We start from the raw sequence: 25,635 nt of genomic DNA, 5'->3' as shown, positions 1-25,635 counted from the left end.
ACTCTTATCTCCAATTAACCAGCAAATACCCTGAAGTAAACTAGGATTCTAATGGTAGAGTACCAAACTTGAGTGAAAAAGCTAAAGGATAGTGACCAGGCCCTGAGTTCAAAAAAGAACCATCAAAAAAAGAAAAGAAATGAAAACTCCAAGGTGACAAGTTAGCCTTAAACTGGTAAATATGTACTTTGGCAACTATGAAAAGAATAGTGTATTAAATTAACTAGGGAAGTGCTTTAGTAAAATTCCATTTGAATGTTATATTTATGCATACAAGATTTGACCAATCAATAAAATGATTCGTTACCCAAGAGTCAAATCAATAAAAAATACTGCAACTGTGCAAATAAGGACTGGGGTTTTATTCCTGGTATTTTCTTTTGTTTTTTTCTTCTATTTATGACCTTAATCATGTCCTATCACTTCCAAATAAGAAAAGAATAAACCTGGCCCTCTGTCTCCTGTTGATGAACAGGAAAGGTTTTGAATTCCTTCACTGAGAAAAAGGAATATGTAAACATCTTACCTGTGTGTGTGTGTACTTGTGTACCAGTAATGGGGCTTGAACTCAAGGCCTATCCCTTCACTTTTTTGTTCTACCACTTGAACCATGTTTACACTTTTTGGTAGTTAATAGGAGATAAGAATCTCATAGACTTTCCTGCCTTGGCTGGCATTGAACCACAAACCTCAGATCTCAGCCTCCTGAGCCACTAGGATTACAGCATGAGCCACCAGCGCTCACCTGTAAACATCCTGTTTGTCAGTTTTTTATCTGATATCATTAAAGCCAGGCTATAGGAGACTGGGTCATGCAATGTTGAATTTGACTGACAACTTGAGGCTGACTCCAAGACCTGGCTTTCCTAAGCTTGGTGGGTTTCTTGGACTAACATGCTTTTCAGTAGCCTAACTAAGTAAAAGTTGTCACCCTGTGCAGCCTATCAGGCTCTTCCTGTTGTCATTTTTTTTCACAGTAAAGTGATGTGTATCTAATTCAGTGAATTGGAACTGAATTGTCTCCAGTCTGAAGTGGCAGCATTCTTGATTCAGAGATACACAATTTGTTTCCCATGAACCCAATGGTATTTTTGGAAATTGCTAGCAACCAAAGTTTTAAGATGAATGATGACACCGCTAAAGAATAGTCTTCTAAGTCTTGATACATGCTACTGTGCCAGTGTGACCATGTTAAAATTTGAAATGTCTTAAGACTTCTGGAAATTATTTTTAAAAATTGGAAACATTGTTAATATCATTATTTCATGCCTACAACAAAGCAGAAAGCTCTATGGCTGTTTTAAAGAATTTTAAAATGAAAAACAGTTGTACCAGTTCATATTGCCTATGAACTCAGTAAATTGTACACAGTTATTTTAATATTTACAAGTAAGAGCCACCAGCCAGATGACAGGTTGCACATGGGTGGAAGCAAGTTGTGAGACTCTTGTCTCCAATAAGCCAGCAAAATCCAGAAGTGGAACCATGGTTCAAGTGGTAGAATGTGAGCTAAGCACAAAAGCTCAGGGACAGATCTTAACCCTGAGGTTAAGCCCCAGTATTGACAGAAAACAAACCCAGAGCTCATCTCCAGTTTCAGAAGGAGCATTTTTTTATGTCTTTCTTACTTTCATTCCTTCCTTCTTTCTTTTCTTCCTTCCATTCTTTTTCTTTTTTTCAGTGCTCCAAGTAGAGCCACAGCTCCACTTCCCACCTTTTGGGTGGTTAATTGGAGATAAGAATCTCAAGGACTTTCCTGCCCTGGTTGACTTTGAACCATGATCTCAAATTTAGCCTCCTAAATTGCTAGGATTACAGATGTGAGCCACCAGTGCCAGCTTTGATACTTGCTTTCTTTTACCCACTCAAAAAAAGAAAAAATGAGAAGTGGTGCTGTGGCTCAAGTGGTAGAGCACTAGCCTTAAACTGAAGGGACAGTACGTAGGCCCAGAGTTCAAGCCCCACAATTGACAAAAAAAAAAAAAAAAGACTAAAGACTGTATTATGGGCTGGGAATATAGCCTAGAGGCAAGAGTGCTTGACTCATATACATGTAGCCCTGGGTTCGATTCCCCAGCACCACATATATAGAAAATGGCCATTAGTGGCGCTGTGGCTCAAGTGGCAGAGTGCTAGCCTTGAGCAAAGAGAAGCCAGGGACAGTGCTCAGGCCCTGAGTCCAAGGCCCAGGACTGGCAAAAAAAAAAAAAAAAGAAAAAGAAAAAATGCTCTGTGGGTGTAGCTCAAGTGGTAAAATGCCTACCGATCAGGTGTAAGACCTTGAGTTCAAACTTCACTTCTGCCCCAATGCAAAGAAAAAAGCAAACTATTTGGAAGAACATTATTAATTCAGAAACTAAAACCTTTTACGATTGTATCAAATTCTCAACTAGAAGAGACAAAAACAGAGGAATAGGTCTACTGAAATCAGCACTTCTATAGTATCACCATGATAGAAGATGAAATGTTATTAGTAATCCCCTTTTTACTAAAAGAACAAAATATTTTCTTGCTTTCAAATATTTCCATTTTGTCTGGAAGTGTCCATATTTTCCAGTGGAGTTTATATTTTAATCTTAATCATTTGAACATAGCTATTAAATTGTAAAAGTATGATTATTCTCTCTCTTTCCCTAAGCTAGGTGCTTTAGTAAGAACACAGTAGTAGCCTTATTGAAGGACACAGTGCTAAACACTGTCCCATTTAAACTTTATCAACTCCTATTGGAGTGGGATTTTTCACAGATGAAAAACAAAAAGCGAATATTCTTTCTTTCTTTTTGGTGCCAGAATGCAGCTTGAACTCAGGGCCTGAGTGTTGTCCTTTAGCTTTTGCTCTCAAAGCTGGCACTCTGCTGCTGTAATCACAGCTCCATCCCCAGTTTTTTGGGTGGTTAATTGGAAACAAGCCTCTAAGGGACTTCACTGCCTCGCAGCCTGGTTTTGAATTAGGATCTTAAGGTCTCGGCCTTCTGAATAGCTAGGATTACAAACATGAGCCACCAGCACCTGGACAAAAGCTAATATTCTTGTTATCAGCTGAGCAAAAGCTGATAACACTTTTCCTCTCCATACTTCCCACCAAAACACCTGAATGATCCAGGTGTTGAGTTTCTCAGTCTACAATGCAAGCTTGCAACTGAAATTCAGTTGCAGGAGAAACTTCTGGAGAAGATTTATTTTTCCTGAAAAAAAAAATGTTTAAAAGCATTAAAAAAAAAACCATTCTGATTGACTTGCTTTCAGTTTTTGGAATAGTTTGTATAGACACCAAAAATAAAATAAACTCAAATACTCAGATGATTTGATATTGAACATAAACCAAGTTCTTGACCTTTAGAGTATTGAATGAAAAACAATTGTGATGGTTCATCTTGATTGTTCACTTGATTTGATAGAAAACAGTTTAGGAGGTTAGTAAAGCACACTCCTGGGTGTGTCTTTGAGGTTGTTTCCAGAGGATTAACTAAGGGGAGAAGACTACCTTGAAAGAACCTCCCCTAGTTACAGGTACTCACTTTCTCACTCTCCCTCCATCTCTTTCTCCTTCTCCCTCTCTCCCTTTCTCTCTCCACCCCCTTTTCTCTCCCTCTCCTCTTTAGATCCTCCCCACCATGATGTGTTTTGGGGTTTTTTGGCTATTGTTCTATATTTTGTCTATTTTTTGTCGCAGAGATAAGCTAATCCAAAGATCTATATAAATCAGCAGTTATGAACTATGAGCAGTCATCAGCCCTATGAAATGTGAACAGTGTAGGTATAAGACAGATGAGTATTTATAAATAAATATAACTTGATCCACAGTTTCCCTGATATTTCTCCATATTGTCGATTTACATCGACAGTGATAGTGAAGTTATGACTTGGTCTCCCTTCTTCAGGTTTCTTATGGGGCTAAGTTTCTTTGTGATAAATGTTGAGTTTCACTATCAGAAACTGGAGCTCCTTTCAACCTTTTGTCATTGTTCATCCAGCTAAACCCTTGTCACGTTTTCCATCTCAAATGACAGTTCCCACATCTGGGTCTTTGTCTCCATCACCTCTGCCAAGACCCGGTTCCAGATCTTCATCACTTCCCATCCTGAGTTCTCACAACCCCTTGCCAACTTCCTGCCACCATTTCCATGCTGGGTGGGTCTAGTCCTTCCCATCACTTTGAGTGGTGACCTTCACCTTTTCTTTTTTAATTGTGTCAGCTTCCACTGGCTAGGATTATGTGACAGATGCTTTTGATGTTGACACACCCAGTAATTAAAGTATCATTCAGAACCAGTCACTAGTGGCTCATGCCAGTAATCTTAGCTAGTCTGGAGACTGAGATTTAAGACTCTCAGTCCCAAGCTAGCTCTGGCAGAAAAAAACCAAAAACTCTTATGTCCAATTAACCAGCGTTTTGCTGGAAGTGGAGATGTGGCCAAGTGGTAGAGCACCAGCCTTGTTCAGAAAAAGTTATGGGCGATCTTGAGGCCTGCCACGAATTCAAGTCTCAGGACTGACATATTCACAGAAAATATATCAACAGGAGCTGCTTGGATTTATTATTGTTGTTGTTACTATTTATTATTATTTTGTAGTTGTTAAAGAGGTTTCAATTTCATAAGTCAGGTTATGAGTACACTACATCTTGATCAGTGTCACCCCCTTCTTTCATTCTCCCCCATTTTCCCCCGCCCATTCCTACCATCAAGCTTTGTAGTTCAGTTTTTACATAATGTACTTTGAATGTAATGACTACATTTGGTCATCTTTCCTCTCTCCATTCCTGTGCTTCCCCTTTGCCCACCCCTCAAAACTGATTTCTGCTTCCAGGTATTCATTTTGTCACACAATGATTAGTTGTTTAGAGGAGTTACACCATTGGACTCCTCCTGTAAGTACACTATCCTTTAGTCCGTTTGTTTTGTGTATATACTTAAAACCCTATATATTATCATGCATGTTTATATTTTAGATCTAACTTCCACATGAGAGAAAACATGCACCATTTGTCTCTCTGAGCCTGATTTACTTTACTTAACATAATCTTTTCTAGGTTTATCCATTTCCCTTCATATGACATAATATTATTCTTTCTAATGGATAAGTGAAATTCCATTGTGTGTTTGTACAATAGTTTCTTGATCCTCTCATCTGTTGTAAGGCATATGGGCTGGTTCCCTAACTTGCCCACTGTGAATAGTGCAGCAGTGAACATTGGCTTGTGACATTCAAGGTAGATGGCCAGATCACAAGGTAGGTCTAGATTTACTTTTTTTGAGGACTTTCCAAACTGCCTTCCAGAGTGAAGTGATTGTACTAGTTTACATTCCCACCAACAATGTAATAGGGTTTGGTTTTCCCAGCATCCCACCAGCATGTGTTATCGTTTGCATTCTTGTTGTATTCTCCATGTTGGCCAGTCTTACTGGGATGAGATGGAATCCCAATATTTTGATTCACATTAACTTTTTTGTCCTAAGTATTCAAACCATTTGTTTGATATTCAGATGCACAGATTGTGTGGGACACAAAGAGCTCAATCCCTGACTCATAGCCTGTCATCCAAGTACTGATGCCTGAGAGTGTCAGTCATGGTGGTTGGCAAGGACAGTGTAGGAATATTAGTTCAGTGCCACAAGTAAATTGGGGGGGGCTAATACTCTATATTTTTATGCTTGGTGAGATTTAAAGAGCTTAGATTTTATGTGGCATGATACAGAAATTGAAGAAAAGTTTGGAGCAAGCTAAGTAAAAGACCAAAGGCTCTAAAATAGAATGATCTGTTTAATATATGAAATGAGCTCAGGGAGAGGACAGAACTGCTCATGAAGTATACACACTCCAGTGATGGAAGGCCCACTTAACAAGTCTCAAGTGTCCCTCATACGCAGAATAGCAGCCATCACACTGATCCAGTGAGCTCACTAAATATCATATTGTTCTGCCAGACAAGGCTTTTGTTTTAGGGAGTGACTAAGAGACTGTCACTTCTTAGTCCAGGAGAATGAAAATACTCTTAGGGCTCTGGGAAAGGATAAATTGTTGATATTGTTCCTAGAACAGCCCCTCCCCATTTTTGTCTGAGATTGGGCTGTGTTTTGTATTAGAAGATGACTATGCAGCCCACTTAGTCAGCTATGGGAATATTTGTCTGTTTTCTGTGCTGGTCCTGGTGCATGAACTCGGGCCTGGGTGCTATCCCTTAGTTTTTGTGCTCAAGGCTTCCCCTTACCAGTTGAGCCACATCTCCATTTCTGGCTTTTTGATGGTTAATTGGAGATCAGAGCTCTTTGGATTTGTATGTCTGGACTGGCTTCGAACTATTACCTTCAAATCTCAGCCTGCTAAGAAGCTAAGACTACAGGCATGAGCCACCAGCCACCCTCTTTGTCAGCTATGTTTTCATGAGTTTCCTGCTATTGAACTACACAAGGAAAAGAACATTAGGATTTTCTTTATGGACAGTGTTAAATTGATGATGCCTGGTGCTCCTGGCAAAGTAATGTGAGCTGGGGGGTTGAGTCCAAGCCTCTGTCGCCTCTACTCAAAGTGGAAAGTTAAGACTCTGGAAGAGTCAGCCAGCAGTATCATCTTGTTTGGGTTCTTTGCCTTCTTTCTTGCTTGCTGAAAACAGAAGTGAATCACAAGCTTCACTGAGCTTCTGCAGAGGGAAATGATGCAACACTGGTCACATGGCTCAAAGAAGAAAGGCCCGTTATACTAACCAGCTCTTTACTGTGTTCTAGTGTAAGGAGAGGTTCTGTGTCCACACTGGGAGGCCTTACGGTGTGGGTCAGGACTGAGGATTAAACCCAGGGCCTTGCGCATGCAAAGCATTTGCTCTACCACTCAGAGCTACATCCTAATCTTAATCTGGGATCTTCTGTACATGAAGGCATAAAGGAGGCATGAAGTTTCACTTATTTTTGTCATTCTTTTAGTTTTTCTGACATTTTGACCATTAAACCCATTACTTTTTTTTCTTCTTCTTTTTCTTTTATTGTAGTACAAATGTGAAAAGAATTGAGCTAAGCTTGTTTGGTTTACTTTTTAATTTTTTGCCAGTTCTGGGGCTTGGGACTCCGGGCCTGAGCACTGTCCCTGGCTTCTTTTTGCTCAAGGCTAGCACTCTATCACTTGAGACACAGCACCACTTATGGCTTTTTTTTTATATATGTGGTGGTGAGGAATCGAACCCATGGCTTCATGCATGCTAGGCAAGCACCCTACTGCTAAGCCACATTCCCAGCCCTCGTTTACTTTTTTACTAAATTAGTTTTATTGTATGATCTGGAACAGGTGAAAAATTTGCCTCAGCCACAAGTGACTTAAATTCTAATAAAAGCTCCTAATGTATCATGAAGAGACTATGTATGATGGGTATATTGTATTATATGTGTATGATAAGTACATCCCTACCTACAGAGCCACAATAATTAAATGAGTTAATATTTATGATGTGTTTGTTGTAATTGCTTAATAAATGGTAGCCATTATTAATTTTCTTAATACTCTCTAAGGGAATTAATACTAATATGTCTAATTGCCAAGACAATAGGACCTAAAGCAGAAGAGTCCCAGATTGTCTTTGTGATACCTTCCTGGCTTGATATTCTGAACCTTACCACTCCCTAGGGAGTATATTTGGTAGCAAAGAATGTTTCTGGCATCTTAGGAAATCACCTGTATGAAAATGTTCAAGATGGAATATCCACATCTGTGTCTAGTGACTGAAAATTTGCAAGCCAAGAGTCAATGCTATAGTTGCAGCATTGTCTGTACTAGACCTAAATGATGAGCTCTTCAGATCTATACCAAACCCCTGTCCTACATATGAGTTCAAGTGTCACTTTTGAGGTGCAGTCTTCTGACAGGACACATTTCCCCTACATATTCTACATACCTCTCTCATATCAATGAATACATTGCTGTATAACTGTGTTTTATCTAAGCGCCCCTTTGACTAAGAGCCAAATGTCATTCCATTTTTCACACTTTCCAGGATATTCTAAGGCATATTGGCTAATAAGAAAAAGAATAATCTGCTCAATGTTAACTGAGTATATAGAATCATTTGAATGAATGTGCAGGTATATGGGCAAGCTTAATTAGGACTTTATCTTTGATGTTCTTTTTCCAAGCACAAACTCAGCATCGAATCATTATCACCTGTGAAATTCCGTACTCCTTCGTTCCCTGATTTCTTGTCATGGATTCCACAAGCCAAACTTCAACACTGTGCTCACAGGGAACCCAGCACTCCGAAAAAAAAAGTTGGAGAGAAACCATTCTTATATGGGTGTTGATCAACCAACTCGAAAGGATATTTCTGAGATTTTTTTGTTTGTTTTTTAATCAGTTGGCACAGTCATGGATTGCTCTCTGCAAAAATATTAACTTAGTCTTACATGTCATTTAAATTACATGGAGTTAATTTTCTTTCAAACCTTCCAGCCACTTTTGCCAAATTGCAAGGAAATTATGTTCAGTGAAATCCACTGAGTTAATTTAATCCTTTACTTTCTGATCAATGTCTTTTTTTTCCATGTGAAGGATGCTGCCATTTCATACTTATTTGGAAAAAAAAATGAATGCCTTATTAGGAAAAAACGAAAAGAAGACCTGCAATGAAATATTTTTATCACACTCATTAATGTGTCCAAACTCCATCCAAGTGCCATCAGAAAGTGCCTGAGAAGGAATTATAGCCTTCCCTTGCCTTTCTTATCAAATATATATGTATATATATGATGTATATGCAATAATAATGATATAATGATTAGAGAAAGAGAAAGAGAGGGAAAGAGAATACTTGTACTCTGGCTTGAACTCATCTCAGGGCCTCTTTCATTCCCTTAGCTTTTTTGCTCAAGGGTGGTACATTAACTACTTACGCCACAGCTCTACTTGTGGCTTTTGGGGTAGTTTATTAGAGACAAAAATCTCACAGGCTTTCCCACATGGGCCGGTTTCAAACCCCAATCCTCACATATCAGACTCCTGAGTAGTTAGGATTACAGGTGTGAGCCATTGGCACCCAGTTCCTGCCATCAGTTCTTAATGCTTGCATGTGTAAGAGACACTGTGGTAGATGGAGTCCATCATGACCCAGCTTGGCATAGGCTTCATATTCGGGCAGTCTAACTCAATCTAGAGGAGACATAGATGAGTTTACATAAAACAGAAAAACAGGGGCTGGGGATATGGCCTAGTGGCAAGATTGCTTGCCTCTTATACATGAGGCCCTAGGTTCGATTCCCCAGCACCACATATACAGAAAATGGCCAGAAGTGGCGCTGTGGCTCAAGTGGCAGAGTGCTAGCCTTGAGCAAGAAGAAGCCAGGGACAGTGCTCAGGCCCTGAGTCCAAGGCCCAGGACTGGGCAAAAAAAAAAAAAAAAAAAAAAAAAAAAAAAAAAGAAAAACAGAAATGTTGATTAAATGCTTATTGTACCTGTGCCAGTTGTTTGTGGTGAGACCCAGGGATATGGACCTTAATAAGCCTTCAGAAAAGGAACTAATTCATCCTTTTAACTATGAAGGAAGAGGCTGCAGAGTCCTTGGAGGCTGTGGCATTTGAACTTGAAGACTACTACAGAGCAGAGGAGAAAGGGCATAGAGAAGCACATGTGCACTGCAGGGAGGAACGAGAGTGCCTGAGTGTTTCAGAGAGAACACGGGACCCCAGAGTCCCTGCAAGGGTATGACAGATGGTATGCACAGACGAGCTGGGTTCCATGACTGTGAGCACTGAAGGTCCTGCCAGGGGGTCCTGGCTTCATCCAGAAACACTGGGCAACCTGCAGGTTTTTAAAGAAGGAGCAACATGGTCACATTCCAGCTTAGTCTGGGAATCTTGACTGGCATGGAGGTGGGGAGAATCTCTGCCAGAGTGGCCCAGGAGAGAGATGACAAGGACTCACAGTAATGGTAAGGAGGAGAGAGCTGGAGGAGAAGGCACATATTCAATTCCTGGTCTCAGGTAGAATTGTCAGGGTTTCTTATGTGCCCTGGACCCAGCATGTGTTTTACTTAATGTATGTGTTTTTTAATGTGTGATTATGTACATCATTGCTTTAAGAAAGACAGAAAGAGAAAGGAAGGAAGGAAGGAAGGAAGGAAGGAAGGAAGGAAGGAAGGAAGGAAGGAAGGAAGGAAGGAAGGAAAGAAAGAAGGAAGGAAGGAAGGAGAGGAAGAGAGGAGAGAAGAGGAGGGGAGGGGAGGGGTGGGGAGGGGAGAAAAAACGAGAAGAGAAAAGAGAAGAGGAGAGAAGAGAAGAGAGAGAAGAGAAGAGAAGAGAAGAGAAGAGAAGAGAAGAGAAGAGAAGAGAAGAGAAGAGAAGAGAAGAGAAGAGAAGAGAAGAGAAGAGAAGAGATAAAAGCAAGTTGGGCACCAGTAGCTCATGCCTGTAACCCTAGCTTCTTGGGAGGCTGAGATCTGAGGATCCCAGATCAAAGCCAGCCCAGTGGGAAAGTCAGTGAGACTCTTAGCTCCAAATAGTCAGCACAAAGCCAGAAGTGGAGCTGAGGCTCAAGCAAAGTACCAGCATTGAGCAAAAAAGCAAAGTGACAGCACCCTGCTCCAGAGTTCAAGCCTCAATACTGGCGTATGTGTACACACACATCATCATCATCATCATCATCATCATCATCATCATCTTAGGAAGACATATCAATGTGACATGTTAGCACATCTGCAAACTCTGAAAATACTCCTCAATGACGATCTTTCACTCAAGTAAGCAAACCTACAGAAGTATAGATGAGACTGTGGTATTAAGCAGAGGTTTGCATTCATGTAGAAACATTTTTAATGCTTTCCGCCCCCTCTGACTCAGGAGCTCAAAATTATTATTTCATCTTAGGATGTTGTTGGGTGGAGAAAATAACTGTTTCCCTTTTATTTGGTTAAGGGTGGTTTTGTGGTGTACGTGGGATATTTAAAGGTCTTTGAAGGAGGAGATAGGTTGGCAGGATGGAGGGAAAAGATATGTCAACCAATAAGTGTGTGTTTGAGAGTGGAAGAAGTAGAGGAAGGGAGTGGTGGCTGGCAGGAGCTGATGGAAGGGAATTACTGAACTACCTACCGGACTGAGAAAGGAACCTGGTGAATGTTTGCCAGCTTGGCTTTCCTCTTGAGTACTGAGCCAGGTTCCCTAGCACTCATATCGTTCCTAAGCTTTCAGATGGACAGTGACTCTGAGACCACTTATTTTCTTGTCCTTGTCATCAAAAATTCTATGGTCGTGGTGAGACTCAAAACATTGAAAGTGCCTCCTTGGAAAGTCTGTATTAGCAGTTCAGTTTTTTTGGTACAGTTTTACTATCTTTACTTCCTATGTTAATGTGCTCTTTAAAACGAAAAAAAAAAATACAGAGGCTTGGGGACATTGGGGGGGGGGGATATAATTCATTAGTAAAGCTTAAGCTTAGCATGGGCCAAGCTATGGGTTCAATTCCAAGCACAAAAGAAAAATAATAACAAAAATACCAGATTTAACTGGGCACCAGTGACTCATACCTGTAATCCCAGCTACTCAGGATGCTCTATGAGAACTGGAAGATTACAGTTCCAAGCCAGTCAGGAAGAAAAGCCTGTCTCCAATTAGTCAGCCAAAAGCTGGACCACAGGTATGGCCCAAGTGATAGAGCACCAGCTATGAACAAGAAAGCTGAGAAAGGGCTAGGAATATGGCCTTGTGGCAAGAGTGCATGCCTCATATATATGAAGTCCTGTGTTTGATTCCTCAGCACCACATGTATAGAAAAGGCCAGAAGTGGTGCTGTGACTCAAGTGGCAGAGTGCTAACCTTGAGCAAAAAGAAGCCAGGGACAGTGCTCAGGCCCTGAGTCCAAGGCCCAGGACTGGAAAAAAAAAATAAAAGGTGAGAAAGAGCCCACAGACCTGAGTTCAAAAACTGATACTAGCAAAAATAAAATGCAAATACTCACTGCAAACTCACAGTGTGCTTACACTGTAGTAGTAGCCAGGTAAGTTGCAAAGAAGTGGGAGCTATTCTCCTCAAAGAAACAGACAAGGTAGAAATATATATTTTAAAAATACATGTATATAGTTTATAGTTTATATAATTTATATTTGTACTTATATTATTTATGTAATATTATATAATATATATAATATGTAAGTGAAAATATATAAGTCAAGTAATAGTGGCTCATGTATATAATCCTGGCTACTTAGGAAGTTGGAATCTGAGGATCGAGGTTTAGAAGTCAGCTCAGGCAAACAAATTTTCAGCTCAGACAAACAAACTTGAGAGACCCTTTCCTCCAGCTCACCAGCAAAAAGCCAGAAGTGGAGCTGTGGCTTAAATGAGTGAAGAAAGCCAATCCCCAGTACTGGCACCAAAAAACAAATAATATATATATGTATATATATGTTGATAATATTTTATCACATGTTTGTGAATACTCATGACTGCATATGTTAAATAATTCATCAAAACACAGTGCTATGGCTTTCTCATAATGCTTTCTATGTTTTTCCATGAAAAATTTCCCCCAATTGTGTCAGCTTTATAAAGGAGAAAATTTTCTACAATAATGCCTTCAATTGAAATATTATTTATGTATATATGTGAATTTTACTATTCATATTAAACAATTCTTAAATATTTTAATAATTTATTTTATATACTTCATTATATCTAAAGTAACTAACATAAAATTATTTTACAGTCTTCCTTAGAGAAAATAATTCTTCAGAATCCAATTTGTATTTTATCATACAAACCCATCTGAGTTTGAACACAAAATTCATCCAACACACCTTATCTGCATTTAAATTTTCTTTAAGATTTACAGTTGAAAAAGTAGTTTTACATATATGAATTGTCCTAAACACATTAACCATTTTTTCAATCACTGAGCAGATGGTAATTTTTAAATTTAAATTCATTACAATAAAAATGTTTATCATATTGGCTGTACTAGTGATATTTCTAGTGCTTAATAGCTACATCTGTGCCTGTTAGCTACTGTACAGTACAGATGGAATTATTATGAATTATCAGGTCCGGGACCCTTAGGTATCAGAATCGTGTGATAATATAAAGTAATGACATTCTCAATCTGCATTTCATTTTGAGAGTTGCCTTTGGTTGATGATGCTTAGTGATTGATGTCTCTAACCCAGAGAGTCAAGCGACTGGAGGCATGGCTTAGGTGGTAGATCACCAGCCATGAGCAAGAACACTGAGCAAGAGTCCAAGGCCCTCAGTAGTTCCAGGCCCGGTACAAGCACTTCAAAACAGATTTTTTAAAGAGAAAAAAACATTAAGGACAGCACAAGCAACTCCCAAGTTTATTTATTTTTCAATTCTTTATTAGAATATATGTGAGGTTGCCAGCTAGATAGCCCTGTTTAAGAAGGAAATTTATTTATTTGTTTGCTTGTCTATTTAGGCAATACTGGGGTTTGAACTCAGGGATTTGTGCCTGCTAGGTTCATTCTCTACTATTTGAGCCACTGAAGATGGGAACTGCTCTGTAAACTTCCATGCAGCTCTCTACCTGAGGAAATGGTTCTATTGGTTTCTCTGTAACGGTTGTGCCCTGGAATCTACATTTTTTAAAAGGCTTCCCAACCTTGGAAGGCAATGGAGTGTCACTGTGACAAAATGCCTGGGATGTCCAGTTTATTTTTTCTTTGCTTTTCTTTGTTCTTTTCCCTCCCTCCCTCCCTCCCTCCCTCCCTCCCTCCCTCCCTTCCTTCCTTCCTTCCTTCCTTCCTTCCTTCCTTCCTTCCTTCCTTCCTTCCTTCCTTCCTTTCTTCCTTCCTTTGTGGTGCCGGCACTGGAGATTGATCTCAGGACCTTGTGTTCTCACTTGGCTGATGTTCTACCACTAGAACATACCTCTACTTTATGTTAGCTAAATGCAGATTATAGTTGCACTATTGTTTCTACCTAAACTAGCTTTGAACCATGATCCTCAAATTTCAGATTCCTAAGTAGCTAGGAGTCTGAAATAGGCATGAATACTGATGTCAGACTAATTTGTACTTTTTATAGAGCTCCCCCATCATGTTAGGAAACACTGTGATGAAATGCATGTGATAATCAATTTTTTTAAGTAGGAAAGATTTATTTTGGCTCCCAGTACAGAGGTTTCTGTCTGTGGTAGTTTGGCCACATGGCTCTGGGCTTGTGGCAAGGTCATGCCGGGAAGCACTTATTAGGGCAGAACTGTTTATTTCATAATGACCAGAAAGTAAAGAGATAGGGAAAGGAATGGACCAGGGACAAAACATGCCCATGCTCAAGGGTATAGCCTCAATAACTGCCCTCCTCCAACTAAGTCCACCGTGTAGTTTCCACAGACTCACTGTAGCCCATTTAGCCATGTATCCAAAAGTAGATTAACCCATTTATAAAGACAGAGCCTTTGTGATTCAGTCACTTCCCAAAGGTCCCGGGCTCTGTATACTGCTGTACTAGAGAGAAAGCCTTCAACACATGAGCTTTTCAGGGACATTTAAGATCCAAACCATATTACCAGCTTTGGGTAAACTTTGGGCTTTTGTCAGGTCCCTCTGGTGGAGAAGGAAAGTCAAGTTGTAGTCAAGAAGCAGCATCCATGCAATGATAGAATGGTGAAATTAACCCTGGGGGCGAGGGGAGGATCATATAAAGTTAAAAAATGAACATATAGAAGCCAAGTGCCAGTGGCTCATGCCTTAATCCTAGCTATTCAGGAGGCTGAAATCTAACGATCACATTTCGTAGCCAGCCTACACAGGAAAGTCTATGAGACTCTTTATCTCCAACTGACCACCAAAAAAGTTTAATGTGGAGATGTGTGTCAAATAGTAGAGCACTAGCCTTGAGAGAAAAAGCTAAGCAATAGTGTTCAGGCCCTGAATCCAAGCCCTAGTACAAATAACACACAAACATTCTCTCTCTCTCTCTCTCTTTTTCTCTCTCTCTGTCTCTCTGTCTCTCTGTCTCTCTCTCTCTCTCTCTCTCTCTCTCTCTCTCTCTCTTTTATGAGACAGAGCTCTGGGAGGTCGATAAGCTGATTAATGGAAATCATCAGGGAAAAACTTTGTGGAGAAAAGGCATTTAGAGTATTTCTAGGATGTTAAGTTCTTTCACTTTTTTTTTTTTTTTGGTCAGTTGTGAGGCTTGAACTCTGGGCCTGGGCACTGTTCCTGAACTTTCGTGCTTGAGGCTAGTGCACTACCACTTAGAGTCACAACCCCACTTCCCATTTTTGAGTGGTTAATTGGAGATAAGAGTCTCATGGATTTTTCTGTCGAGGCTGGCTTTGAACCACAGTCCTCAGATTCCAACCTCCTGAGTAGCTAGGATTACAGACATGAGCTACGGGCACCCAGTTCATTCACTTCATAGTATAGAATTTTCTTGTGAGTCTGGATTAACAGGCCTGTTTATTTCCTGTAGGATTTGTGGTTCTTGAAGGGTTAACATGAGCTTCTATACAGAATCAGACCATCTGCACCTAACTGGTGTGGTGCAGCTGGTGGGTAGAATACAGGATAACCAGTGGCTTGCTTCCAGAGGCTAAAACAAACTAGGGCCAAAACAAACTAGTGTTTTCCTAGAGGCTATCCTGGTAAACATTTTCCGATTGCATGTGTTTGCCACATATGTCTTTAAGTAAGGACATGCTTGGCAAATGCTACCTGCAACTAGAAGCTTGCTGGAAAGCCAGCACCTGCCTGCACAATGTCCCATTGTCTTGTAGGGGCTGGCTGCTTTTACTGTGGTTTCTCCAGGGCAGAGCTAGGCTGCAGGTGATGTTTGCCCATGCTATGCCCCTTCCTTAGAGCAGCCTCAGAGGTCCTTTGGCTCTGAAAGATTTATTCACTCAAGTGAATGAATATATTCCGCCCTAAGCTATGTCATCAAAAAATTGCAAAAAGATGTAATCTATTTAAGCTCCAGCATCAATTATTTGCTTTATGGAGGGGGTGTTTGTAGCATGTGTGTGCTGGTACTAGGGCTTGAACTCCTGGCCAGAACACTCTCCCATTGCTTTTGTCACTCTAGGATAGTTCTCTACCACTTGAGTCACATCTCCACTCCAGCTCTTTGTCGGTTAATTGGAGATAAGAGTTTCTCCAATTTCTCTGCCCCAGCTGGCTTCCACCTTCCACCTTCAGATCTCAGGTTCCCAAATAGCTAGGATTACAGGCATGAACTACCAGCACCTGGCCTATTGTTCATTGCCATATTTCCATGATAACACTTTGAAACTGTCAACTGAAAATTAAGGAAAATTAACGTGTATAAAATTAATGTGTGGATATACACACCAAAGTATTGTTTCTTTATAGTTGAAATATTTCACCAAACATCCTGCAGAGAGGTTCTAACATCTGAGTTTAGAAAAGAAGTGTTGGGCTTATAAAGTCAATATAAGGAAAGATCAATATAAGGAAATAATGAGAATTATCACCACCTAACATTTCTTATCACTTTCAGGTTTTGAAATATATAGGTAATGCTACAATGTCATCATGTTAAATGTTGACTTCTCCTTGGGTTTTTGTGTAAACAATGTTTCTTTCTTCCTACAATGGAATAGAGTGGGTAGACACTACCTGAAGGTAGGGTGGTAGAATTCAGTGGGTTACAATGAAGTAAAGAGAGTAGTTGTCTGAGAATACAGAGTAGATAAGCATGATCAGCTTAGGCTCCTAAGTAGCTCTTTGTTGGCCAGTATCATTACAACACTGCTTCCACAAAGAATGAGGTAAACTAGACACATGAAGAAACTTCTTTGGGGCATTTAAGCCTATGGTTTGGGGGTTGCCTTTCATTTGTACTTAATTTGCTACCAGGCCACAAAGAGAAAGGAAATTTTTTAAATAAATAATTTGGTAACTATTAAAAGAAATCAACCTTAAATTTATTTGTTCAATGATCATTAAAGAGTTTTATGGGACTATCAATTAAACATGCCAACAATCTACTTTATTTATTTATTTGTTTGTTTTGTGTGTCAGTTAATGGGTTTGAACTCACTCAGGGCCTAGACACTATTCCTTAGCTATTTTGCTCCAGGTTAGCACTCTACCACTTGAGCCACAGCTCCACTTCTGGCTTTTTGCTGGTTAATTGAAGATAAAAGTTAAATGGACTTAACTGCCCGGGCTGACTTTGAACCTTGGTCCTCAGATATAAGTCACTTGAATAGGATTACAGGCATTAGATACCAGCACCACTTTTTTTGTGGGATTTTCTTTTGTTTTGTTTATTATTATTGTTATATGGAGATCTCATTAGTGTAGTTTAAAATACATGAGATATAGTCAGAATCAGTAGGAAACAAGTGATCTGTGGGTAAATCTCAGTTTAATAGTTTGGAATAGTCTTTTCTGAACTTCATTTTGCTATTCTCTTTATGTACCTATAATACCAAATACTATTATTAATTCCCATGTCTAAATGAATTTGGGTCATCAAGAACTGTGTTAATTCTGTAACAGATTGCTACCTTCAGACTTCTTGAAATAAGAAGACTTATCCTTTCTTATCCTAAACTATCCATTGGCCCCTATTGGATGTGAGTTTGAAGTTCTCATTTTGTTGTTATTTTCTGATTTCACTGTCCAATTTGGCCATCGGTTGAAAGCTGTCTCTGTACTGCCAGTGAACCTGACTTTAGGAGCCTTTTCCCCCACCCATAATTTGTTGCTTTTAGTCTAATGTACATTGGAGGTTGGGAGAGGAGGTTTTTAGAATTACGTCTAGCATAGGAGAAAATGAGCTCTGAACAGGATGCACTGGGAGAGATGGAGAGTAAGACAGAAGTCACTATCCAGAAGTCAGCGAAACTTTGGAAATGTGAAATTACAAGGTTTTCAGTTTTGTTTTGTTTTAATGAGCCAGATGCTGGTGCCTCACACCTCTGATCCTACCTATGATTACTCAGGAGGCTGAAATCTGAGGATCTAACTTTGTAATCATCCTAGGCAGAAAAGTATGTGTGAGACTCTGATTAACCAGCAAAAAGCTGGAAATGGAGCTGTGTCTCAAGTGGTAAAGTGCCATCCTTGGGTAAAAAAGAAAAGCTAAGCAAGAGCATGAGACCTTGATTAAGTTCCAGTAATAGTTTAAAAAAAAAAGAAAAGGAAAAGGAAGATAATATGTGAGAATGACTTTTAAATGTACACAGAAATAAAAATCTCTCAGGCTACCATTGTTTAGAAGTTCAATTCATATTAAGAAAAGTGCTAGAATAAATGAAGAAATGTAGAAGCATTAAAGTCTGATTTGAATGACCTTGCAAAGTCTTCTTTTTATTCCTTTTCAACTCCAATATGGACACTGATGTCTACTTGCTAAGGTTAATGAGGATGTAATGAAATAATAGATGAACAATATCTAAGGTCATTTGAATCTAGTTCACATCCCTATAAAGATTAGTTCATTTTTCTCCTTTTCTTTTTTCCATTTCACTTACCTTAAATGTTTGGTAATTGCTATCTGTAAATACATTAAGAAAAATGAAGATGATAAATCCTTTTATTCATATGTCTATGAGACTGTTTTAAGCAATGTTCTTCCATTAGTCTCATCATTTGTTCCTCTAAAAATAGCACTAGAGAAGAGACTAGCAAAGGGCAAATTTGCACTTGGTTCTCAATTCCAGATTAATTGAAAGAACAAGATTGGGCTGGGTACTGGTGGCTCATGCTTGTAATCCTAGCTACTCAGAAAGCTGAGATGTGAGAATTGAAGTTCAAAACCAGCCTGGGCAGGTGAGTCGACAAGGCTGTTATCTCCAATTGACCACTAAAAAGCTGGAAATGGAGCTGTGGCACAAGTGGTAGAGCAACAGCCTTGTGAGAAAAAGCCAAGGGACAGCTCCCAGGCCCCAAGTTCAAGCTGAAGTATTCACAGGGGATGGAGGGGGCAGGGAGAGGGAGAGAAGAAAGAAGGAAAGAAGGAAGGAAGGAAGAAAGAAAGGGAGGGAGGGAAGGAGGGGGGAGGGACCTTTACTGTCCCTAGAACAGACACCTCCCTGCATGCACTGTCTTTGTATGGCTATAAATCCTTTAGTAAATACCACATGATCACCACAATCAACACTTTAAAAATGCAATCTGAGCCCCCCAAATGTGAGGACACAGTGGGCCTGGGAGCACCTTTGCTGATGTTTCTCTCACCAGAATGCCTTCAAATGTTCATTGTGGCAATTTGGACATTTCTTTCCCGTCCTGTGAAATGTTTCAGTTCATCAGTCAATTCTCCTACCATGCTGTTTTGTAATTTCAACCTACATTGCTAAAGAAAAACCTTCAATTACTGCAAGTCAATCGAGAATAGAAAATTACTCCTGTTTCCTGCTCTTCACAACTGTGGTAGTGAAGAAATAGATTTTGATTGACCCTGGTAGAATTCTAGTCAGCTATAATTCCACTGAAAGATCAATTCGTTACACACTAATTTTGTTAAGTAACTTTGCATTTTCCTTCCCAATGTCTTTACTTAGCTGACACCTGTTTTCTTTTGAAGATGGCAAATTTTAATTTGGCTAATACCAGCTGCTTTTTGTGTTTCCTACATTAAGCTTTTCTATCAAGCCAGTTTCGGCTGGATCTTTTCAGATAATGTCATTGGAGATTTCAATCCAATCACTTTTCTTTACAAGTTCTGTCAACAGATGTTCAGTGTTTCATTTTCTTAAGGATGTGTGGTTTCTCACTGACTCTTGGCTTCAAATAGGAATTCTCTGCTGTTGGTTTTGTCTGGAAGAATAAGAAGCTGTTTAAAGCTGTCTGTACTTGTGGCCAAGGCCCTGGAGTTCCCAAAGCAACAATGGATCACCCACCAGATCGCTCTTTGCCCTGAGATTTCTGCAGCACTGGAACCCAACACCAGCCAGTGAAATTGCTGGGGTAGCACGTGTGTTCGGTATGTGTGGATTGTTTATGAGGCTGTGTGAGTCGGGCTCATGTTCCTGGAGTGCTTTGAGCAGCTTTGCTAATCAGTCAGCATAGTATGTTCTTGTGGATAAATATAGACATACGGGTACTGTGCAAGTTGTAAGTCACTGTCTTACTGGGCAGCTAAAAATTGTCCCATTGGTATGAACTGTCTGCTCCAGACGGAAGGCCTGTTTTTAGTTTGTCTTCTACTGTATGTTTTTTGCACCTGACTAAAAATACACCTTGGACTAAAAATATAAGAGCCCTACCTTGTGGCTGAGACACTTAATGGTGGCATGAGCAACAGGATCATGGAGCCCGTCATTATGCTTTTTTGCTTTGGAACATAGTCCGTGGAGTAAGCTGTCCAGTCTGCTAGCTTGGATTTCTTCTCAAGCTCATGGAGATTACAACAGCTTGTTGGAGACGGTCCTGTGTGATCAGCCTCATCAAAGGGCTGGGTAGGTATGAAAGACGTGTGTGTGTGTGTGTGTGTGTGTGTGTGTGTGTCTGTCTGTCTGACTGGGTTAGCAAATGCTGAGTGTTGGAGGACTGACTATTCTGAAGATTTCAATGGGCAGAGGTGGGGAGCCAGGATCCACTCACTGGTCTTAAGGATTGTAATATCTCAGGAGGAAAATTTCATCTTTTTATTTTTTTGTCTGTGTGTCTGTGAACAGACAGCAGCGACATAATGGATTTTTCTGTGCACTCACCTTTCACTAAAAGATTTTGTATTCCTGGGCTGAGAAACTGCTGGCCTATAAAAACAGCTCGTATGTATTTAGAAAATAGTTCATACGGTTGACTTTAATATCGGGGCTTAGGGTGGATGTCTTAGAAATATGAGTATAATTCCTCTTCTTTGTTTTGTTTTCAACATGGCAATCAGCCTAAATTTAGCACTTTCCCCTTTGCTTCTGGCTTAGCATTCCCCAACATTAAAATTTTTTAAAAATGTTTTTTCTTCGTTGATGAATTTAAACATGGGACACCATGTGTTAATTCTTTGATGGGACCAAATTGCCTGCCGCCCCTCTCCTTTAGCAGAGAAGTTAAGATAATCTCAGCTGACATTTGAAGCGGCATTATACATACAGCACTTCCAAAAGATTAATGAGAAGAAATACCACAATGTGATTCCATGGAAAGTTGATTCGTATGTGCTAACGGCTCAGCACATTGCTCTAAAAGATGAGAAAAGTTTTGTTTATTAAAGATTTGGGAGATTTAATTACAGAGTTGTTGTTTTATCATGGATCACTAATAAAACTATTAGATGGAATTACGCAGAATGGAATTCTGTTTCCAGGAATAAAATTCCCATTAGTCATTACTTATGTGGTTTGTATAATCAGGGAACTGTTTTCTCCCTCTAAAAACAATTTAATACATAAGAAGCAGTTAAGTTTAAATGATAAATGTTAAGGTTTCAGGAATTTGGAAAAAATACTGCAGAACAATAGGACTTGTGCGTAATGATTACTATCTTTCTGTTTCTACTGTGAGGCCTTCTTCAGGGATGTTTCTGGCCCTTTTGTGTTCTAGCTGAATAGAGCTCTCCTAATGTCTCACTGCTTCACCCTTCTCCACTTGCCTTTCTTTGCCTTTTGATTTGTGGTTGTTGTTATTTTGTTTTGGTGTTTTGGAGGCTTTATTTTCTGTGGTGGCTTTTCATTTTTCTGTTTTTGATTTTTTGCTATGTAGCCCTGAGAATCCTTGAACTGTCTACTCTCCCTGTCTCAGCCTTTCAGGTGTTCAAGTGCTGAGATAACAGGTGTTTACCACCACACTCACTCACTCCTCATTACCTGTGTGTGTGTGTGCGGGGGGGTGGGGGGGAGTAGAGACAGTTCTGGGGGGGCTTGAACTCAGGGCCTGGGTGCTATCTCTGAGCTTCTTTTGACTCAAGGCTAATGCTCTACCTCTTGTGCCACAGAGCCACTTCTGGCATTCTCTTTATTGGAGACAAGAGTCTTAGGACTTTCCTGGCTAGGCTGGGTTTGAACTGCAATCCTCATATCTCAGCCTCCTGAGTAACTAAAATTACAGGCATGAGCTACCAGTGCCAGGCACACTCATTGCCTTTTTTACTTTTAGAAAGAATGACTAACAACAAATAAGTTTCAGTGGCTTGGTAGGTATTTTCTCTATCTTACATTATGAACTTCTGGTAGGCATGTATTGAACGAATTTGATATAGACATTGTACATTCGTGTAACTATTTTAAAATAAAACCTAAAATATTTTTATTAAAGGGATAGCTTTTTCTATCTGTAGAAAATGCCTATATGAAATGGTAATTTGTGAAATATGTAGTATTGATCAAAGCAAACTCTGACCACAATTTTTTAAAAAGACTTCATTTACTCAGTTAATACATTTAACAGAGGTTTATGGGTTTCTACTGAAGCTTAGTTAATACATGAGACAAATGTTTGAGTCCCGGAAACCCTTTATATGCTATATATGTTAGAAATATACATTGTGACCCAGGTGTTAGTGGCTCGCATCTGTAATCCTACTACTACTCAGGAAGTTGAGACCTGAGGACTGAAATTCAATTCCAATCTGGGCATCATCTCAAATAAACCAGCAAAATGCCAGAAGTTGATCTGTGAGTGGTAGAGTGCCAGCCATAAGTGAAAAAGTTAAGCAAGAACACGAGACCCTCAGTTCAAGTCCCAGTACCAGCAGGCACACACACACACACACACACACACACACAATGTGTACTTTGTGTTATCATATGTATTGTATGATGCATATCCATCTCTATTACATGTGTGTATGTGTATGTTACTGATTATATATATACAGATATGTGTTATACTATAATGCATATAGTAATGTATATTCTATCTCTGTATAATTTTAGAGTACAGCATGTTTTTTAACAAAGGCATATGACAGCCTAGACTCACCTTCAAATCACTCCTCACATAATGTGGTCCCCAAAGGGATCCTAGAGGACCTTTATTTTACAGCCTTTATTTTTCAGAATGTGGCAGCCACTGGCCCAGTCCTTGTTCCAGGGCCCTGTTCACCCAGCCTGCAGTCTTCACTGGCCTTTTATGATGCTCTCTGTGGAATGTGCCCCCCCCACAGTTTTCTGCACAGTGTCCCACTTGGTTCTTCCCTTGCCCTTGAAGCTTGACTTCAGTATGCATCTCATAAAACAATACAAGAAGCTGGCCTTAGTATGAATGTCCTCTGTTCCTCAATTTGTACAGCCTTTTGACCTTGGCATATAGTAGGAAACACATTCCTCAATGACACAGCACATGTGGGTGCCCACACACTCATATGTACATGAGCACACCTATGTCTGTAGAAACAGTCAGAGACTGAAGACAAAAGCTTTCCTTCTCTATAATAGGATGCCATCTTTGGCTACTTTCTCTTTTCCTGACCTCTGTTCTATTTCATCAAATTTAGCTTATACTAAGTTGGTTTCATTATCTAGAAATGGACCACAACTATACTTTAGCAAAGTTGTTTTTTAAAATTATATAAGTTGGGCTGGGCACATGCCTATCATCTGAGCTACTCAGGAGTCATAAACAGGAGGATAATATTCCAGGCCAGGAATGCCATCCAAAATAATAACTAGAGCAGCAAGGTTTGGGAGCAAGGCTCAACTGGTAGAGCAACTGCCTGGCAAGTGCAAGGCCCTAAGATCAAACCCCTGTCCCATCAAAACAAGAGATTCCATGAGCCAGGCATTTCCAATACACTGTGAGTCACCTCAGCTGAAATGACCTTCTCTTGTCCTTATACAGTGTTCTACTCCTGAAGCTACTGGTGCTTTATTTGTCGGGAGTGTTGCTTGTTTACAGAAAGAGCTCTCCTGTTCGTCCTGATGTAAGCCTCAGGTTGAATGCAAGATTTCCAAGCTGGAGACAAGTCATGACCTTGGACTTAGTATCACTTCCTTATTCCTTAATGAAACAAATATTTGTTGAGTGCTGAGTGCTAAGCCTAGGATGGTGCTGGAAGGTGAAGATACAAAGGAATCTGATTCCTTGTCCTTGTGGCATTTAATGTGACTGCAGAGAGGAAAAGCACATATATAATGTGTCATAATGCATCGGGAGGCATGCAGCCAGCCCTCTGGGTGATGTAACAGGGAAGAAAAAGATGAGAAAGGAGTAGGAAGGAGTCATTGGCCATCAAAGCCTCTCATAAAACTGGAAGAAAGGAAGAAGGCCAGCCACAAAGATGTAGCTTTATCCTCTTGGATAGTTCCTCAGGCCCATCCTATTCTGCCCTGAAGTCTTCCCTCATTGTTCCATCCGGTTATTTCTAGCTGTTCACATCAGTGTCACCATCTGAGAGGATCCAGCCCTCATGTGCCCCCTGTTTCTGTGTCCTAGCACCTGGCTTTGTGGTTAGATCCATGTGTCTAGGATCATGTACCTATGTCCCTGGAGATGCTGAGATGTGGGAGGGCAGGAGCCAGATTTGGTTTGCACCCTACAGCTACCACAAGGGCTCAGGGTGGCGTGGCCTTCAGTAAACAGTCAGACTGAATAAGCCAATAGGGAAAGGGGGAGAGGACAGGAGGGAGGGAGGGAGGGAGGGAGGGAGGGAGGGAGGGAGGGAGGGAGGGAGGGAGGGAGGGAGGGAAGGAAGGAAGGAAAACACATTGGCTGGCCATTTAACCTGACTATGCAGCTTTTGGCTGTTTAACCTTGTGGCATCCTATAGTGGGATGTGTAAAATTTAAGTTTTCCAACTGTCTTTTTAAATAGTTCTTTTGATATTCTCCATAGTACTTCTCAGAGTGCCTCCTCCATACTAGGCCTCAATGAATATGTGTTGTTTGATGAATTGATTGGCCAATTTCATTCACTGCCTTTTGAGATAACCCTATTTCTGAAAAGATCTAACACATAACATGACATGAGCATGGCAGAGCCTGTGCCTTTGGGCTTATCTGGTGTGGTATGAATGCTTCAAGATTACACCTCTCCATCCAAGCTTCAATTATGCAGCAAGTGGTAGGATCTAAATGAATCCTGAGGAATGCTCTTGAATTCTCAACCCATGTGATCACATCTGGATTACAGATATGGTCCATTATTTTGTTTAATAATTCAGTTTTATCAAATCAAGATTCTAAAATAGCATTCCTCCATTGCTGCCATTATAAGGTACAGGGTACTTTTTAATAAATGGATCTTATTTAAGGGGTGTGTGTGTGTGTGTGTGTGTGTGTGTGTGTGTGTGTGTGTGTGTGTGTGTTGATACTGTAGCTTAAAATCAGAGTTCTCACTCCACTTTCTTGCTGACCGCTGGTACTCTACCACTTGAATGATGCCTCCAGCTCAGCTTTTTTCTGGTTAATTGAAGATGGAATCTAGCAGGCTTTTCTGCCTGAGCTGCCTTTAAACCTTGATCTTCCAGATCTCAGCCTCCTGAGGAGCTAGAATTGCAGATGTGAGCCACCAGTTCATGATTACTTTAGTTTTTTGAGATAGGGTCTTGCTGTATAGCCCAATTGGCTTGGAACTTACTAGGTAACCCTGGCTGGCTTCAAACTGGAGGTATTCCTGCCTCAGCCAACCAAGTATTGGAATTACAGGTATATGCCACCACTGCTGGCTCAGGTTTGTTGTTTGTTTGTTTTTTTAACAAGGCATTTGATTATGAAATGTTTCAAACAAACCCAAAAAAGAAAAAAATGCAACTTATTATCATCATTCAGATTCAGCAGTTGTCACATTTTGTCAC

At 40.1% G+C, this 25,635-nt stretch overlaps 1 protein-coding gene across 6 annotated transcripts in view; it reads left to right on the top strand.

The window, feature by feature from the left end:
• Fry (FRY microtubule binding protein) overlaps positions 1-25,635 on the top strand; it is a 348,931-nt gene that overhangs the window by 92,463 nt on the left and 230,833 nt on the right. Inside the window, exon 1 of one of the 6 annotated variants that reach the window (XM_048341551.1) lies at positions 19,628-20,359. The exons of the other annotated variants lie outside the window; for them this stretch is intronic. Within the exon in view, the coding sequence (XP_048197508.1) occupies positions 20,299-20,359 (61 nt within the window). The 5' untranslated portion in view covers positions 19,628-20,298. Of the gene's footprint in view, positions 1-19,627; positions 20,360-25,635 lie in introns of those variants that run through there. 6 annotated transcript variants of the gene reach the window in all.

This window comes from Perognathus longimembris, chromosome 3 (assembly GCF_023159225.1).
Source record: "Perognathus longimembris pacificus isolate PPM17 chromosome 3, ASM2315922v1, whole genome shotgun sequence".
Lineage (NCBI taxonomy): Eukaryota > Metazoa > Chordata > Mammalia > Rodentia > Heteromyidae > Perognathus > Perognathus longimembris.
This window is presented reverse-complemented; position numbering and strand designations above follow the sequence as displayed.